This window comes from Phocoena phocoena, chromosome 7, assembly GCF_963924675.1.
Source record: "Phocoena phocoena chromosome 7, mPhoPho1.1, whole genome shotgun sequence".
Lineage (NCBI taxonomy): Eukaryota > Metazoa > Chordata > Mammalia > Artiodactyla > Phocoenidae > Phocoena > Phocoena phocoena.
Genome location: NC_089225.1, coordinates 59,800,363 through 59,818,625, shown reverse-complemented (window position 1 = coordinate 59,818,625; position 18,263 = coordinate 59,800,363). Strand labels below are relative to the sequence as shown.

At 41.1% G+C, this 18,263-nt stretch overlaps 1 protein-coding gene across 1 annotated transcript in view; it reads left to right on the top strand.

Moving 5' to 3' along the window:
* Positions 1-18,263, top strand: part of PDE11A (phosphodiesterase 11A) — a 419,270-nt gene that overhangs the window by 272,256 nt on the left and 128,751 nt on the right. The window contains exon 10 of the mRNA XM_065880101.1: positions 4,395-4,445. Within this exon, the coding sequence (XP_065736173.1) occupies positions 4,395-4,445 (51 nt within the window). The remainder of the gene's footprint in view (positions 1-4,394; positions 4,446-18,263) is intronic.

The window sequence follows — 18,263 nt, the reverse complement described above, 5'->3', positions numbered from 1 at the left end:
TTTCTAGAGGCTACCTGCGTTTGTGGGCTCGTGGCTCCCTTCCATCTTTAGAGTTAGCAGTGGAGTTTCAATATTTCTTACATCACATCACTATGAGTCTGACTCTCCTGCTTTCCTCTTTGACTTATAAGGACCCTTGTGATTACATTACACTCCTCTAGATAATCCAAGATAATGTTCCCATCTAAGGGTTAGCTGATTAGCAACCTTAATTCCATTGGAAACCTTAATTCTTCCTTGCCATGTAACTTAAATATATGCACATGTCCTAGGGATTGGGATGTGGATATCATGAAGGGGCAAGGAGCATCATTCTGCCTACTACAGATGGGAAAATCAGGCATGTTTAGATGTGTTAAATTTGAGATGCCAGTGAGTCAACCAAGTAGGAAGTTAGTGATGTAAGCAGCACAATATGTGAGTTTGAAGCTCAAGGAGAAATTAGCACTAAATATGGAAGTTGTCAACCTATAGGTGATGTATAAAGCCGTGAGTGTGTATGACATCACTGAAGGAGAGACTGAGCCCAACAAATTTCTACATTTAGAGTTAAAGTAGAGGAGACAGGCCAACAAAGAACACAGAGAAAGAACAGACAGAAAAGTAGGATGAAAACCAAAATAGTGTGGTGTCAAGAAAGCTCCGAGAGGAGATTCTTCAAAAAAGGCAAGAGTGATCACCTGTGCTCAATATTGCTGCAAAAGACATTTGCAGATTTGTCCAGCAAGATTTGGATTTGGTAGCAAGAAACTGAAAACCTTTATACAAGCTGTTTCAATGAAATTATGGGGGCACAACCAAAACTGATGCAGTTTGAGGAGTGAATGGGATGTGATCACTGACCACAGGTGATGAGGAAAAGTCCTGTGTGTCCTCACAACCTTTGTAGGTGCTTGTTAAAAACAGTGAGGTGATCACATTTGATCAGAGACTTTACTACCGTAAGAAGCTAGGAGCTAAGCAAGATCACTTTTGTGTACTTCTATCTAGTCAGGATTGTGTGATAGCTACATTGATGGTTTATATGAAAGGGGTACAGATATTGCTGGGTTCCCATTGCTGTGCTCTGTGTGTAGAGCAAATCCAGAGGGTAACTGGAGCAATGAAACATCTCCATCTTCCTGCTGCATCCCAGGAAACCCTTTAGGACCAAACAGCAGAAACTGCTTGGAAGGAGAAAAATCAGAGTATTCTGTGGCAGGACTCAAGAATCCCCTTCTCTTGAGGAATCTCAAGCTTTGCTGGCTTGTTGCCTTTCTAGGGAATCTTAGAGGGGACAATGCTACATCCTCCCAGACTGCGGTTTACCAAAGGGCCTGCTCCTGCAGGAATAAGGTACTCTTATTAGCTGATGATTCCTCCCTGCTCATCCACAAGAGACTGTACTTTTTCAGAAGAAAGTGGCTGTGAGATTCTTGTGTGAGGTCATTCTCCCGCTCCCTTTACTGGTTCTCAGAGTTTTACAAAAGTAAATGAGAACTCTCAGCGCAAAAAGACTCAAAGTTAACTTATTGTTAACTTGGTCAAATTAGATAGAATAAGTAAATTCCTATGAACTGTTAACCAAACTTCCAGAAACGGAGACCTGATTGAAATAAAGAGGCATTTACTGGGGGTTTGTTAGGACTGCAGCCCGGGAGACACAGATTCAAGAAGCACTTGAATTGTGTTCCACTGGACTACAAAATGGACAAAGCTTATAAAGTCAAGAACTGCGGAGCCACAGTTAGTTACATGAGTTGTTTACCAAGAATTATAATTGGAACTGGCAAGAAGTAAGGGTGCTTGTTAAGCAAGAATTGGTTGGGGTCCAAAATGGTTGCATAGTTACAAAGGGGAACAACCTTGAGACCAGCTAGCAGATGTTGTTTTTAAAATGGCTGCTGTCCTTAGGTTTGGTATAGTTCACAGAAAGTTCAAGTTCTCAGTGGTGCAGGGAAATATCTGAGACCAGATCCTCAATGGCTGCCCAACTCTATTTTGTATGCCTGAACTGTGATTATTCCACTGTGATATCAGTTTGTCATTAGACTTAATAGATTGGCAGGTAGAGAGGCTTAAGATCTCAGAATGAACTCCAAAATGATGTTGGCTCCAAGTTTTGGCTCCAGAAAATTTAAGAATCATAACAAAGTAACCAAGGCATTTATTTCATTAAAGTCTTAATCTCACATCATACACAAATTTAATTTCAGATGTGTCATAGACCTAAACAAAACTATAAAACTATACAATTTGTAAAAGATAGCAAAAAGTATGGATTCACAACTTTAGAATAGGCAAAATTTCTTAGAAAGGACACTAAAAACAATACACTACACAAAAACTGACAATTCACACTTGATCTAAATTGAAAACTTTTGTTCATTAAAAGAAAATTGGGATACATGTATATGTATAACTGATTCACTTTGTGTACACCTGAAACTAACACAACATTGTAAATCAACTATACTTCAATAAAAATTTTCAAAAAATAAAAATAAAACTGCTTAAAAAAGAGAAAGAAAAATTGGTTGATAAAAGGGTACAGACTTTCAGCTATAAGACATATAAGGTTTGAAGATCTGATACACAACATGGTGACTAGTTGATGACAGTACTGTATAACTGAAATTTGCTAAGAGAGTAGAACTTAAATCCTCTCACACACACACAAAAAAAGATAAGTATGTGAGATGATAGATGTATAAATTAACTAGATGGTGGGAATCCTTTCACAATTAAACAAAAAAAAAGAAAGAAAGAAAGAAAATAATAGATAAGCCACAGACTGGGAGGTAACATTTTCAAAACATACATCTGACAGAGGATTTGTATCTAAAATATACAAAGAACTACACTTCAATAATGACAAACAAAACAAAAGAACATGTTAACTGGACAGAATTCTTAATCTGTAATAATTGTCTGCTTCACTCATTCAAATAGTTTCAATGTAGTGAAGTTAATAGCTTTTATTATTTAAAAAAAAATAATAAAGGAAGTAAGCAAAGTTGATTTAAATAAAGGGAGTGGGTAATATGCCTTATATACTAAAAGCCTGGCCGCACAACACCCGGTGGCAGAGATTTTGAGTTTCAGGGGAATTTTTCTGTAAAGTAAATAAAGATAAATTTTGAAGATTGAATCTACAGAAAGAGACTTGTAAATAGTAAGAAGTTTTAATGGCAGCCAAACTAAAGTTTACCATAGTAAACTATGAACCAAAAGAGCAAAATCTGTTCAGTTATGAAGATGCTGGCCCACACTCCTACAGCTGGGAAGCGGTGGAGCCCTTTTAGTCGGGCTGTAGAGGCTGTGCTCTAACCTCTGTGAGACACTGCCTCCACTGTGGCTCTGCTTCTATCACACGGATGGTACATAACTTGGGTCAGTGTTTCTCAAAGTCCTTGGTCAATAGGTTATCAGGTTGGAATGTTCCTAGATTAATATATCACCTAAAAGGAAGTTCTGTGGCTAGATTTGGGAAATGCTGAGTTTAACAAAATAAAATGTGTTACTTCGCTTTTCAGAGCCAAACATGCACTGAGATTCTCTAAGGTTGGTAGTTGAAGAGGGAATTAGCTTTTCTCAGATTTAGTTGTTTGAGATATGTATAGATTAAGGCTGGGACTGATAGCGTATATATAATATATACATTACGTTTGTGCGTGCGTAAGTGTGTACATATACCTTATAACATCCAATACTGACTCAAGCAAATGTGAGTTTATTTGTTCTACAAAACAAGAAGTCCAGGGCAGGGCAGTCCCTGGCCAGCCTCATTTCTCTTTCCCTTTCCACTCTAGACCTATAACAGGCTGTCAGTAGGACAGGGAAATAAACTCCTCTTACAAAAAGCATTGCAGATGATTGGGCATAACAATGTAATCTTTCCTGTACAACAGAAGCAGGCAAGTAAACGTAGACCAGACATGGAAATTGAGTCAGCAAGCTACAGTGTTTGCCACAGTACACACACACATGCACACACAAACACGCATACACTTGCGCACATACGTACATGCACGCACACACACACCCCACCTTTTAATCTATTTGTGTTCCAAAGCATTTCACAGGACAAGTATTCACATCTTTGGGAACTGTGGTCTTGAGCCACATTATGTCCCTTTGATAAAATAACTACTTATAAAAACATCCTGATATAAAATACTTAGCCTTTAACATGGGCTGTTGTTCCATTCCACATTGTAATAGATTCCACTGGAGTTGCACAGATGACAGTCTGTGTCACAGACTGTTACTGGAAATACCTCGTCGTGCATTAGCATTCACTGTTAATGTCAAGGTGATATACATGAGCAAAATTTATTTTTAAGCCAGGAGAATTTCAGAAAATTGAATCATGTCTCGTTATTAAAGTTTCTTTTCCTTTTTTTCTGAACCAGGTGCTATCTTATCATGCAACATGTTCAAAAGCTGAAGTTGACAAGTTTAAGGTAAGGGAGCAAATGGTGCCCTAATGGTGCATAAAGTTAAACTTCCCAGGGCTTTCGGACTCTTTGTTACTTGTCTCTAGATCGAGGTCTGCCCACTGAATGTTGGGGGAATAGAATTAGGGGAAGGCATGTTTGCATATTTCAGTTTTAGAGGGTAAGAGGGACTTATATAGAGCTGAACGGCCCCTTCATGATCATTTAAATGATTCAGTATTTCTTTCTTTCTTTTTTTAAGTATGCAGGGTATCAGAAAAAGATCTGTGTAACATGGTGAGAATCAGGATGCCTGCTTTTGGCCTCGGTCTTACCTCTAACTTTCTGTTCACTAAAAAATCTTAGGGCTTATATCTTCATCTGTAAAAATAAGTGAAGAGATTAGGATAATAGTAGCTACCATTTACCAAATGCTTACTTTGGATCAGGTACAATACAAAGCATGGCGCCAGTGAGGTGACAGCTGACAACAGAGGAAGGAGACAGAACAGCTAAAACCATAGCAGTCAGGGTCCATTTGCTGTAGAGATAAACATCCTACATACCACCTAGAATATAAGCACCAGCAGGGCAGTGCTTTTTGTATGTTTTGTTCACTGCTCTATCTCTACTGCCTTTCACAGTTCTTGGAACATAGTAGCGCTCAATAAATACTTGTTGAATAGTTGCATGAATGAATGATTGAATCAATCCAAAAAGCATTAGTGTTCTGTAACTCAAAACAATTAGTCATTAAGACAATGTTCAAAACATGGTTATATATAATTTTTTATATTTTATATACATTTGATAAATATTTCCATCAAAAATATTTAAAGATTTTTTACTTTAATCAAGTTCAGTTACCTAGCAATTCTACTTATGGAAATAAGTTTCCATAAACATTTTACTGTTTTTACTGTTTTGTGTTTTATATTTTTACCATTTTATAATCATCTTAATTGCTAAAAGATGAAAGGGGCAGGCAGGGAGAAATACAGCAAAGCTCATAATGGACTAAATATGACTGCAGAAGCTATGTGATGGGACATGTCTAGAGCTAGAGCAGCCAAAATCAATAGCTGTCTACTCTCTAAAAGTATTGCCCTATGTTCAGGCTTAATTCTTTCCTTAGAGTAAGGCAAACACCATTGTCTTGGAATTTGCCATGCTTTTTTTATTTTTAGTTCACAAACATACTAAAAACATGAAGTATTTAAATCTGAGAAAAAATGGGTTATTTCGTCTTAAAATGATCAAGATTACTAACTAAAGTGATGTATTCCAGATTTTATCCTGTAAGATATTAGTGAATATCTTGTTACAATATAATTGAGATATAGTAGATAATTTTAACCTAATGGCTTTTTTTCTTGATATATAAAGTAAATAAAACATTATCATAATGGTAGCTGATGTCTTATAATTGCAGTGGGCTTAAAATAATCCTGCACATAGAAAAGTATTCACTGAAGTTTCACAGTAGAGTGTGTGCAATGGCAGTTTCCTAACATTGTAGCTAAATCACAGTAAATAAGTGCTTTGTTTTGACCAATATATACAAATAAACTATGCATATATTCAAAAATATTGTAACCTTGGCTACTGCAATACTTTTTTAACAGAGCTAGTACTATATATCTATATGTATGTATGTATAACATATATATTTAGAGAGAGAGGGAGGGAGAGAAAAGAGAGATTTGAAATGTAGAATCAGAGTTATCCATGAGATTTCATGAGTTAAAGAATGGCTGAGTTTCAGTGTGTTGGATTATGCCCAGCCGGGACCAAGCTAGTGATCAGTGATTCAGAGATTAAGCCAGAATTTTGGGAAGAAAATTATTTCATCATCGAGTGCTAACAGGATCTGGAGGTCAAATACATATGTATACAGGTCAGATTCCAGTTGCAGCCTAAGCTTCACCATATCTGGGATTCAGACATGTCTAGAAGACCAGTGAGATGTGGTCTGTTTACATGAGAGACTAAGAGGGCTTCTGAGTCAAAAACTCCCTTTTGGGAGTTGAGGCCATGGGCCTCAGTGTCTGGATGATTCCAGGTTCAGCATGGAGTTTGTCTCTTGGATTTGTCTCTTACTCCAGCTTCCCATGGATTCATGTTCTCAGCTAAGAACATGAATGAACACAAAAGGCATGGACTTTAGTATGGTTTCAGTGCATTAAATTACCCCAAGAGCACAGGGATTCCAGAGTGTCAGTAGCACACAACAGGAAGCAGCAGCCCAATGGAAGGAAGCATCACTATGGCCAGAGGCAAGACACCTGCCTACCAATATGACCAGCAGAGGTGGAAGGACTCACTGCGAGCTGAGTGGTCACATCTCAAGGACAAGAACCTTGAGTACTCCCAGGAACAAGTAGGAGAGATGGAGATCCCAAAGTACTGGAGAGTGTGATACATACCGTTAATCACTTTCAATTCACTACTATTTGTACTCCTAGGTGGTATGGCCTAAAGGAACACAGATTTCCTATATGATAAACCTGTAGTGAATCTTCAATAATCATTCATGCTAGGATGATATCACATTACCTTTCCACTTACCTTTTCTTCCTCTTTCACACTCTTCCACATTTGGGGATTTCTTTTCCTATTCTAGAATGCCATAAGACAGGGGGAGGGTGTTTCTGTTCATTTTGTTTTGTTCGGTTAACCCTATTTCTCCTGTTGGGAAAAATCTCCTTGAGAGGTGTGTGGTGGTGGGTGGGTGAACGGTGGTTAGAGAGTGATAACCGTCCCAGAAGTGCACCTAGATTGTCTAAGCAGAATAAGTAGGTGAAACAACATATAATTGCTCATCCAAGAATGTCAGAACCTAAGCCCATCTTTGTCATTCTAATATATCATTATACCTTGGGAAACAGTCCTTTATGTAGGGTCCCCTATACATGAAAAGATCACAGAACTTCCTCAAACTAATGAGTTAACTTTCTGATTCAGGTTATAATACTAGTTTATCCTTTATGGGTTGATGCCCTGTGCATTGAATGAGGAAACCAGGATCTAAAGAATGGTTTTTATCCTCATTAACATTTACTGATCTTCCTTGAACTTGAAATAAGAAAGATGTGCCCAGAAAATTTGTGCAGATTTTAGTGCCTGTTTACATCTCTTCTGCTCGGTGCGAACAGGAATAATGTATAAAGACCGTATTGTCAGTTAGATCTCTTTGAAGATGACTGGTTTAAAGGCTTTTAATAACCTGAAGATGTCAGCTGTGATAACATAAGAAAATGAGTTTAGTACACCAATTATATGCTTCCGTAATTTTATGCACTTTCCTAGGATTCCAATGCATTGGACAGACCAAACTGTTATCACTATATATGCCAGTTTACCAATTAAAACCAACTCATGGACGTCCTCATGTTATATTGCCATCTTCTATCATCCCTTCTTTCAATTCCAAACTGCAAGCGTTATGGCTGCAATCAGAAATGAACTCCTTTACAGCACTATTTAACTGCCTCAGTAATTAAACGCCAATAACTCATGTTGGGTGTTTGGGTTTGGACTGCCTCTTGCATATTTCAAGTTTTCAGTGTTATTGCCTAGGCCACAAATTAACATCCTGGTAAAGCAAATAAAGTACTGAGGATAGGTGCTCCCTGTGGCCTTTACGTACCAAAATACGAATGGCTACATCAAAAATAGAATCTTATGGCCTCCTCTGTGAGATGGATGGCAGGGGACAGGCTGAGCAATGGGATGTGATGTACTATTTTTGTAAGTAATTAAGTTTCGGGAGACATGTTTGACCCATGAAATATTCAGATGTTATAATAAGAAGTTCCTGCCCTCAGAACCGCCCTTGCTGCTATGCCGGTGGATGTGTCTGTCATAGGGCCCTGCACAAGGGTTCTTGCACAGGGAGGCAGGAGTTGGGACTGATCCCCACCTGGCCGGCCAAGTGCACGGGATGCTTTTTAGTAATGGAGCCTCCAGAGGGTGCATCTTTTTCTAATTGCAGGAAGGCAGCGGGTGTGCTGACCACTGCCCTGCCAAGCTCCATTTGTGGAGCTGTGGAAAAGCCCAGTCCTTGCAGCAGCTTCTTGCAGAGGACAAGTGCACTGTATAGAGAAGGGAGAAATGGCACAGGGCACTGTGTGGCAGAGGTTTGGGTAGCTCGTGTTCCCCACCCGTCAGTAGGGAACATCTTCCAGCTGCTCTCCCGCAGGCTGAGTGTTCCCACAGAGGTGCCTTCACGGCCCAGGGGTAACCCCAGGCCTCAGGGTGCCAGGGAGGGAAGAAGAACTCTCCCTTGTTTCTCTAGTCTCAGCCCTCACAACCTTCATGAAAGGCTGCCTTTGGGAATCTCAACAATGACTTTCCAGTTCACTCCAGCTTATTTCTAAGGTTGTTTAAAAGATGACTTCGCAGCATTATGAACAGAATTTGGCTATCATCTTACACCTAACCTATTCTGTCTCCTCTCTGGTCCCCCCCACCTCTGGAATTGAGGGGGTTGTTTTGACTTTAAATAGTATTTATGCCGAGTTTAATATCAGATTTTTTATCGTCAGGGAAAGTTATTGAACCTTCAGCAAGAAATTGACTGCAGGGGAAACAGCTGAGTCAGCATCCTGATGTGCATCTTCTGCTCCTAAGGCAGCAGACTGAGCTGATGGCCTGAGCTGCTTAGGACAACCCCATAAATATGTGGAGTCCTTGTGTTCAAATGTCCATGTGTTCATACACAGTCCTCTTGATGGATTGTGTCTTAATCAAATGCCACATCAGAAAAAAGATGCTTGTACTTTGTCATTCCAAGTGTAGAAAATACTAGGTGGGGTGGGGGGTGGGGCGGTTATGTGAGGGGAGCCAGGGCTGCGAGTCCAGGCTGATCTTTCCTCCTGCTGAACTGAGCGTCTCTGAGTGGAGGGCTCTTCAAGGACCCACCTGGCCAAATACATCCTGTGGTGACCCTGACCTCCTCTCAGATCACCTTAAATAGCCACTGTTTGTCACTTCTTTCCATTTGAAAGCTGTCTCCCAAAGGGCACTATGAACATCTACTTTTCCTGGGCGGAGATCCTCCCACTTTCTTGCCTCTACCCATTAACACAGCTGGGTTCCCTGCGTTCCTTACGTGTCACACTTGAAGGCCCAGGGAGTCTGAGCCTGAGGGAATGAAATCAAAGGCAGTTCGGTTTTGGTTTCAGAGCAGTGACAGTCCTGAAGGTCCAGGGAAGACAGCAGTGTAGGAAGACAAGGTGGCCCAGTTAGAGCCCTGACCCCTGAACGATGAAGGCAACTGTAAAGGCCAAAGGGCTCAGAACCTTCCAGAACACTAGGGCATCTGGGCCTGGATCACTCTCCCTTCTTTCTGGTTTTCTCTAGTAAGAGCCATCTGCAACTATAGAGATGGAACCGGAAATAAAGAACCAATAGCCCATCACTTCAATGATGTGGGCGTGACTTAGCCATCACAATGGTTGGTTTTCTCTCTGCTCTTTCTTCAGTTTAGGTAGAAGCTACAAACTCCTGTTACGCTCCCCTCACCCTCCTCTCCAGACGTGCACTGTAGATGTAATTGTGCAGTTATCTTTGAGTCCTCACGCCCCCCACTCTCATGTGCTGTCCCCTCCATTCGGACTCGGAACGTCTCTCATCATCCTCACAGCCATCACAGTTCAGGTCCTCCTTCTCTCTCACGCATACGGTGGCTATGCAGTGCTCTCCTGTCTGGGCTCCCTGCTGCACTCCCAAATTCATCCTGTACACAGCTGCCAAATCAGCAGTACTCTTCCGTTGGTGCCAGTTTCCTTCTCACAATGCTTAGCATCTGCTATAAGCCTTTGGAGTCCATCATTACAAATTCTTTCAATGGGCATTACAAGTGCTCTGAGCTTTAAGCTCCAGTTCACTTTTCCAGCCTGTTTCTCATGCTCCCATTTACCCACCCTTCACACGAGTTCTATGTGATGTTTTCTCTCCATACTTTGCCCTTCCCTATCTTTGTTCCCATCCTGCTCCTCTCTCTGCATATTTAAAGTCCTAACAGGCCATCTCATCCTGCTCAGTTGCCCCCCAACATGAAGTCATTCTAACTGTCCTTCAGGCCAAGGTGATCTGCTCATTCTTTCATTGTACTTATCAGTGTCTACCCTGTGATATAAATCTTCGTGCACCTGTCTAAGCATCTGGTGAAACTAGGAGCATTTTTAGGTGAGAGCCCTTGTCTAATTCCTTTTTGTAACCCTTCAATCACCTAAAGCCATGCCATGCTCCTGGGTGCTGGAGAAATTTCTACCAAGTGACCAAATTCATTGAACTGTGCAGTTTTGATGGCAGAGGAAGTTACAACATGTGAGTAGAATTTTGAAGCAAGTGTCTATGACATTGAGAGTGTCTGCAAATCCTGCCTCAACCCCTTGTTTTAAGCTCTTGATGATTAGTTTTCTGGATTTCCTATGAAGCATAAACTACATGAAAATAAAGGGATTCATTGTCTTTGTTTAAGATGTTCTCTTTGGAGTATTCAGTAACGACAATATCTGTCCTTCCTTGCTCTACAGCAGGGCAAATTAATTCTTAGTTGATTCAGCAATTTCTTTAATGTTAAGTGAGATTCTTCAGTCACGTGTCCTGCTACCAGTACCCTGCTGACTAAATTCTTTAAAATTATTATTTTCTTGAATCTCAGGATTCCTATCTAATTCTTTTTATTTGTATGAGCCTGTATTCTTTCCCTTCTACCTATTTTTGAAATTATGTACTGCTTTGGTAATTCTGTATGTTTTCTTTCAGTTGAAAATGGATCTATTCAAAATCTTAAAAGCGTGTACAAATCATGATTCTGTTGGTTCCAAGGTACCATCTGAAATATGAAATTAGGAGAGAGTGTCTGATTGAAGGGTTTTCTACAGTCTCAGTAGCCAGAGCTGCCCCTTTTAAGGCAGTCTTTGTAAGGCCACAGACAGTAAGGCAAGAAAGAGCAAACATGTAAGTAGACAAAGCAGCCACCAAACCTCCTGACTCATTTAAAATTTCTAGGCCTCAGGTTTCCTCATCTGAAAAACAAAGCCATCTCCAGCTATAAAACGCTATAATTTTACAAGCCTGTAAAATTTATCTGTAGGAGGGAAGGGGAAAATAAAACAGAAAGCAACATAAAGTTGACAAAACATCTTGGGGTCCTTATAATTTCTATATACCCTAAGCTTTAAATTAAGCTTTGTTTAAAAACTTGGGTGTTTAGTAGAAGATTTGGCTCAACTTGATTTAATTATATATTATAAGTGATTTCCAAAGCCCACCGTTGCTCTATTACAGTTGAAGGGTGAAATAGTACAGTAATACTCGTGAGGAAGATAAGTGATTATTTTAGGTAAGACAAGAGGCTCAATCTCTTCAGAATAAAAACTTACACTAGTGCTACCTGTAAATGTTTGAATGATAATATCTTTTTTTTTTTTTCGGTACGCGGGCCTCTCACTGTTGTGGCCTCTCCCGTTGTGGAGCACAGGCTGCAGACGCACAGGCTCAGCGACCATGGCTCACGGGCCCAGCCGCTCTGCGGCATGTGGGATCTTCCCGGACCGGGGCACGAACCCGTATCCCCTGCATCAGCAGACGGACGCTCAAGCACTGCGCCACCAGGGAAGCCCTGATAATATCTTAAATAATGACTTTTTAGTATATAAAAACCTTTTCATACCTTTATCTCACTTGAGCCTCACAACCTCTTGGTGAGGGCAGGGTTATCACAGCTCCATTTTACATATGAGACAACAAGAACCAAAGCACCAGCAAGAACAATGCACATGCTTGGCTTTGATTTTTCTCTCCAGTGTTTTATTTTGACTCTGAAGACAGTGCTTCTTTCCAGGTGGCTGAATAGGAAAGTGTAAGCAATATCATGGATTTTTATCCTGAAGCCTCTTCTTTTGATCTAACTATTATCTTGGAATCTTCATGGCATTTCAACAGCCTGAGGGCCAAATACACATGAATGGTGATGATGTCTGAGAAAAACAGAATTTTGGGCTGAACTTAACATAGACATTTTAAAAGAGACTTTTTGTGGTATTCTTTGGGCAATCAATATATTTTATTATTAGCTATTTTATTAGAAGCTTCTTTTTGTGTTGTGGTTGTGCCGTCCATGTGACTTCTTGCCCTGGGGTTTCAGACTGCTTAGAAACCTAAGGAAATTGGAAACAGCAAACATTATGAAGATATTGCATCATTCTTAGCAAGAGGGTACATGATCCATTATTCTGACATCTTGCTTGTCTTCCTTACAGTCTGATTGGCTATCTAGCTGTATAGAAATCTCTCAACATCTGGAAAGCTCAAAGGAAAAAGAGCAGTCTCACTTTATTTTCCTGTGCTCTCCAGACCTGCCAAGTACCTTGTAGGAAAGATAACAAGGATATGAGATTGCAAATATCAGTTTAATGATAAAGCACTTGTCAGGAGATAAAGTCTTATGCTTAAGGCATGAGAACTCATGAACTAGAGACTATTTGGGGGAAGACAGGAAGTGAAGAATGTGAGACTGGGTTTATGTTTCTATATTTCCTAGGGTGATGTATGATATTAGGGACATCATGAGAAATAATCTGCATATCTGCAATATGATGACTTTAACACAAGACATTTAAGGTAAATCTTTGAGGATTTTTAGAAGTTATTCTGAATTAATCTCTGTATACTGCCCCAATTTGTGTGTGTGTGTGTGTGTGTGTGTGTGTGTGTGTGTGTGCACTTTAGCTCAAAGGGATCAAGTGATCTGGAGTTTCAACTCTGGCTTTAGAAAAAGATCTTGCGGCATTCATTGTTTCCAAAGAGAAAAGCAACAGAAAATCTGTGAGAAAACAAGATCTGAGATGAAACACTTTGGCCACTGGGTGCCATCCTTGCTCCACGCAAGGATTTGCTGAGCTGCATTTCTAGGAAAACGGTTAAAACCTAAAAGGCAGTAATTTTAAAGTAATTCCAAGATCTAATAATGTTTGTGTGTGTGCATGACCTGGAATATGTTAGTGACACAGGCAGCTTATTCATTTGCCCAGGCGCGAGGCAGAAGGATTGGGAAAATCTCCCTGTGGTTTAGCCTTATCGACAAAGCCTGGTCAAAGCCATCCCACTGGCTGTATCCCAGTGGGCGGCCAGGGAGGCCCCTTGGAGGGGCTGGGAGTTGGTGGCGAAGCGATGTGGATGGTGAGGTAGTGTGGTCAGTAGCCAGAGGTCAGCTGGTCAGATACTCCATTATTCTCATTGTTGCGCATGCACTGCAGCATGCCCGCAACAGGGCTTGAACGCAGCCATCTGAGGGGCTCTTCTCTGTCCCGTCAAAAGCAGCCCTTTCATTACCAGAGCTGGTGGAGCTATTCCACACTCTTCTTGCTAGGAATGCTGCTGGTTGGTTGTATAGTAACTCTGTTTCTGGTGCTTTTGTTTCCCTAGGAGCAATTCATGGAGTTTTTACAGACATCACCTTAACCAGGCATCAGAAGCCCCATAGTCAGTGACACAATATCTGTGCAAGATTTTGCTGTCTTTGCATTAGACACTCATATACATAAAACCAAGAAATTAAACTCAGTATTATGAACAAGAATAACCACAGAGACTATTCTTAGACTGTCGTGTAATACAGGCTGAGGTTTCCATCCAGGGCCTCAAACATTTGGTTGGGATTAAAACGAATTAGTGTGTGAGTGAACAAGCAAGAATTTTAATAAAAATTGAAAATTTGTCAGTCACACTATAACAGAGAAAACTCTAGAATCCTTTCTGTGAGACCATGTTGTAGAAGGGATCCAAGCTCAGAATAGATTTTGCCTCATGCCCCCAGGCTGGGGGCCATGCAGCTGGCCTCCTAGTTGGCCCTAGAAGGTGGCCCAGAGCAGCGCCTACGGGTACTTCCTTAGATTCACTGTAATCAAATCCATACACCCATGAAAGGACAGTGCAAGAAGAGCAGGTGAGAACTTACGAAAGGGCAGGCTGTTTTCAACCTATCCTGGGATAAAAGGCTTATATACTATTCTGCTGTTAAGCATCTCCAGGTGGATGGACTTTAAAATACATTTTCTAGGCTTACTGTAGGATAACCTGATACCAATCATTATATACGTCTAAATATTGCTGTTTGCTCAGAGTAGTGCTATTATAGCTGTAGCATGCTTGCTGATCCAAAGTGCTTTCGTAGCTCTTATTTCATTGAATGTTAACAGAGAGGCCTTTTAAGGAGGCATCGGTGGCTACATCCTATTTATGAATCAGGCAGCTGAGGGAGACAGCTCACTGCCAGTTTGGGGGACTCACTTTTTGCTGCTGAGGTCCTTTGCTTGGACTCTCCTGCCCAGTACCTGTTCAGTCCACTCAGTGTGACGGTCACCTGGAAAACAACAAACGTTTCATGAACGTTTCATCACATGCCAGGTCTGTTTCCGGTGCTTTACCTGTATTAACTCATTTAATCCTAACAAAACCCCTACTATTATTTTTCATATTCTATAGATGATGAAACTGAGGTACAGAGAAATGCCCAAATAATTATAGGGTACAAATGAAAAAAATGAGATATAGGTAGGCATGCTGAATTTGTTATATTCCCTTTCAAAATGATGTGGAACCCTTTTTATCTTAGATTTTTCTGGTCCTGGCTTGGCGCTATCCTTATGGTCTGATTATGAGCCCTTTTGTAATTATGGCTTAGTTCCTTAATAGACGAGTTCAGATTTCAAGAGATTCTGCTGCGGGTGTTTGGGTTGATTGGTTTTTGTTGTTGTTGTTGTTGGTTTTTATTTTAACATCTTTACTGGAGTATAATTGCTTTTCAATGGTGTGTTAGTTTCTGCTTTATAACAAAGTGAATCAGCTATACATATACATATGTCCCCATATCTCTTCCCTCTTACATCTCCCTCCCTCCCACCCCTCTTTGTTTTTAAGGTTACATAGATTGTAAAGTAATCCAGCCCAACTGTTTCAGCAAGTGTGCTTTCTCCGCCTTTAGCATTCTGGAAAAGTAACTTCAAGGGATAGGTGTATGGGATCTAAAAGCAATTTTCCCCCCAGGGTAAATCCCAAACAACTCTTATGCTGAATGACCCCATTCCTCTCTCTACTAGGTTTATTTTCCTAACATATAATTCATCTCAGGCCTTTCCGGAGGCGGAAGGGAGGTCTGTGAAAACCAAGCTTTGTGATGGTTTCTGCAGGAACAGGTGGCCATCCTCACCACTGGGCTTACATGTGTCAAAGAAGTCCGTGAAGCACTGAAGCTAGATTTTAAGGAAGGACACTTTGTACTCTTCCCCCGACTACCAAGAGGAAAGCCCTAGAATTCAGAAAAGAAAGAGAACAGGGAGAGATGCTTTCTATGACTTCGTTGCTCCAATATGAAAAATCATGGGAATCTCTCTCCCTTCAAAACCGTGGAGAAATTTATGCTTCTGCCTGAAATATCTTTCAAACCATCAGTGATCTCCTTGAATATAGCTTTCCTCTGGTTCTCTGAGAAGTTATGTGTGAGAACAAAGGCTGGTTATTTTGATAACCCCCTTGAAAACCAAAGGTCCAAGTATCGGATTGTTAGGGATGTCTCTCTGTGCAGTGGGCTATGTTCAGCATCTCTCCCCACTGGAGCTCTTTCTCTCCCTGCACAGTAATTCACTCATGAGAAGGCAGGATTGCTTAGGGTGCAAGGTCCCCGATAAATCTTCTATACGTAAGCCCAAAGTTCCTCCCAGGAAGTGCTACAAACGGGAGTACACTGCATAGCAAAAGGAAGATCTGCCCCGCAGACTGTGCTTGTGAAGCCAACTGACCACTCCTGGAACTGGCTGCAGCAAGCACCCCGGTGGTCCCTCAAGCCAAATGGACAGAACTATGTCACTGCAGCTTGAGCCCCCAGTTGTGCTGACTACAGCCTGGCTTTCCTTACAAGGGGGTCACCATGGCCTCTGTCAGGGCCTAAGTTTCTAGTCTTTCAGCAACCCCATCTAGAAAGAACTATTCCCAAGCTCCAGTTTGGAGAATCTTAGGGAAGTTTTCCAGCTGGTCCAGTTTTGGTCAAGTGCCCATCCCTGGACCAATCAACTGTGACAGGGGCGTAGTCATTGAAGAATATGTCAGCCCCCAGGACAAAACATGGTTGGAGTGGAAGAAGGACCAGAGCCCCAGAAAGGAGAGAGGTACGAGGCAGATAGTATCACAGCTGTCCCTCACAGGTGAGGTGTATATGCACGTATCTTTCAGATTCCCTGAGGCACAGGTGAGGTGCTCACAATAGCCCCTTCATAATTCATAATTTGTAGACACTGGGTGATACCCGCCAGTGATCTATCTGCTGAAGTGGTTTCTCGAGAGACTTTGTCTAGGTCACATTATTGAAAAAAAAGTTCTATTATGTCCTGAAAGCATTTCTGTATCCAAAGCTAATCCCACTGATGGTCACCCTGATTTGGCTCTCAAACTCACCCAAACCTTATAAAGCAAATAAATATAACTTCCGGGGATGTGCCAATTAAATTGGCCCAGGAACTCCTCATTAACAACTGCTTCATCTGGTCCTATCATAACAGTGTCTTTCTATTGTGCTTGAACACTGGAGGCTCTGATGTATAACCAGAAAAGCGCCCTTCAACTGGATACACCAATAAACCACAGATACCTTCTGGAATAGTCATTTTTTCGTGAACTAATTAGGACCTACTAAAGAATTAAACAGATCAAAGCCAAACATCCCTATATCTGATGTTTGAAACTCACAGTAAAATAGCTCAATTCCTGATCTACTTCCTGGCCTCATTACAATTCAATTAGTAGAAGGACATTCTTTCCTAGAGGCTCTTTGGCAGATTTGTGTATGAACAGTTAACCCAGTGTTAGCAAAAGCAGTTACTTGAATCCAAACAGCTCTCCGGCTGCAAAGAGAATCCCAAAGCTGTTTAGACAAGACTTTGCTTATCCTCCCACCAGGACGCAAATATTTTAAGTGGACAGAGGGAGATAAAATGCAGTCAGTGCTGGTCCTGACACTGACCACATCCTGTGGCCCCGGGATATTTGGACTTGAAGGTCAGGGGAGGAAGGTGAAGGAAGGGGCGCTGGAGACAAGGAGACAAAGAAAAATTTAAAAGTGTTTAAATTATTTCCCTGAATAAACAAGTTTGGACTTTAAAATGTGTCAACACAGAACTACAAAAGATATGGAGAAATTCACATATATTTCTAGGACAGGTAGAACTGCTAATCAGACCATGAAAACAGGGTATTGAGGGTAAGACAACCCTGAGGGTTTTTTTTCTTGCTTTTTTCCCATAACCGTTCTTCAGATGCCTAAATGTAGACTCAGGGAGATTTATTTTTCTTCTGCAGGGTATGTTATAGTTGTCACTCAGCCTTGAAATAGTTTTCCTCTCCAGTGGAACATCAGGCCAGTGATATATTTGCATAGTTGTTCCCACCTGTCACTTGTGCCAGCCTCACGCATCACCATGCACAGAACGCCCAACCAGCCAATGGCAGGCTTTTAAGCTGCTGCATTTATGGGATGTGTTTTCAAAATATTCGCAGTCACCCAGCAACAGGAAAAGGCATTTCATTGGCTCTCTCCCTGTCAGCTAGAAAGGAGGACAATTGGATGGACTTCATCTGTGAAGATCAAGATGAGGCAGTGGAAAGGTGGGGAGGCTGGATGTTTGAACATCCGAGCCTCTCAGTGGCAAATGTGATATTTTATAAGTATAAAGCATGATGTTTTTGTCCTCCCCCCGGCCAGTAAAAATCTAATGTTAAAGAATAGCACTGACACCAGGCAGGCAGTTTTCATATGCAGTGTCATAAAGACACATAAAAGAT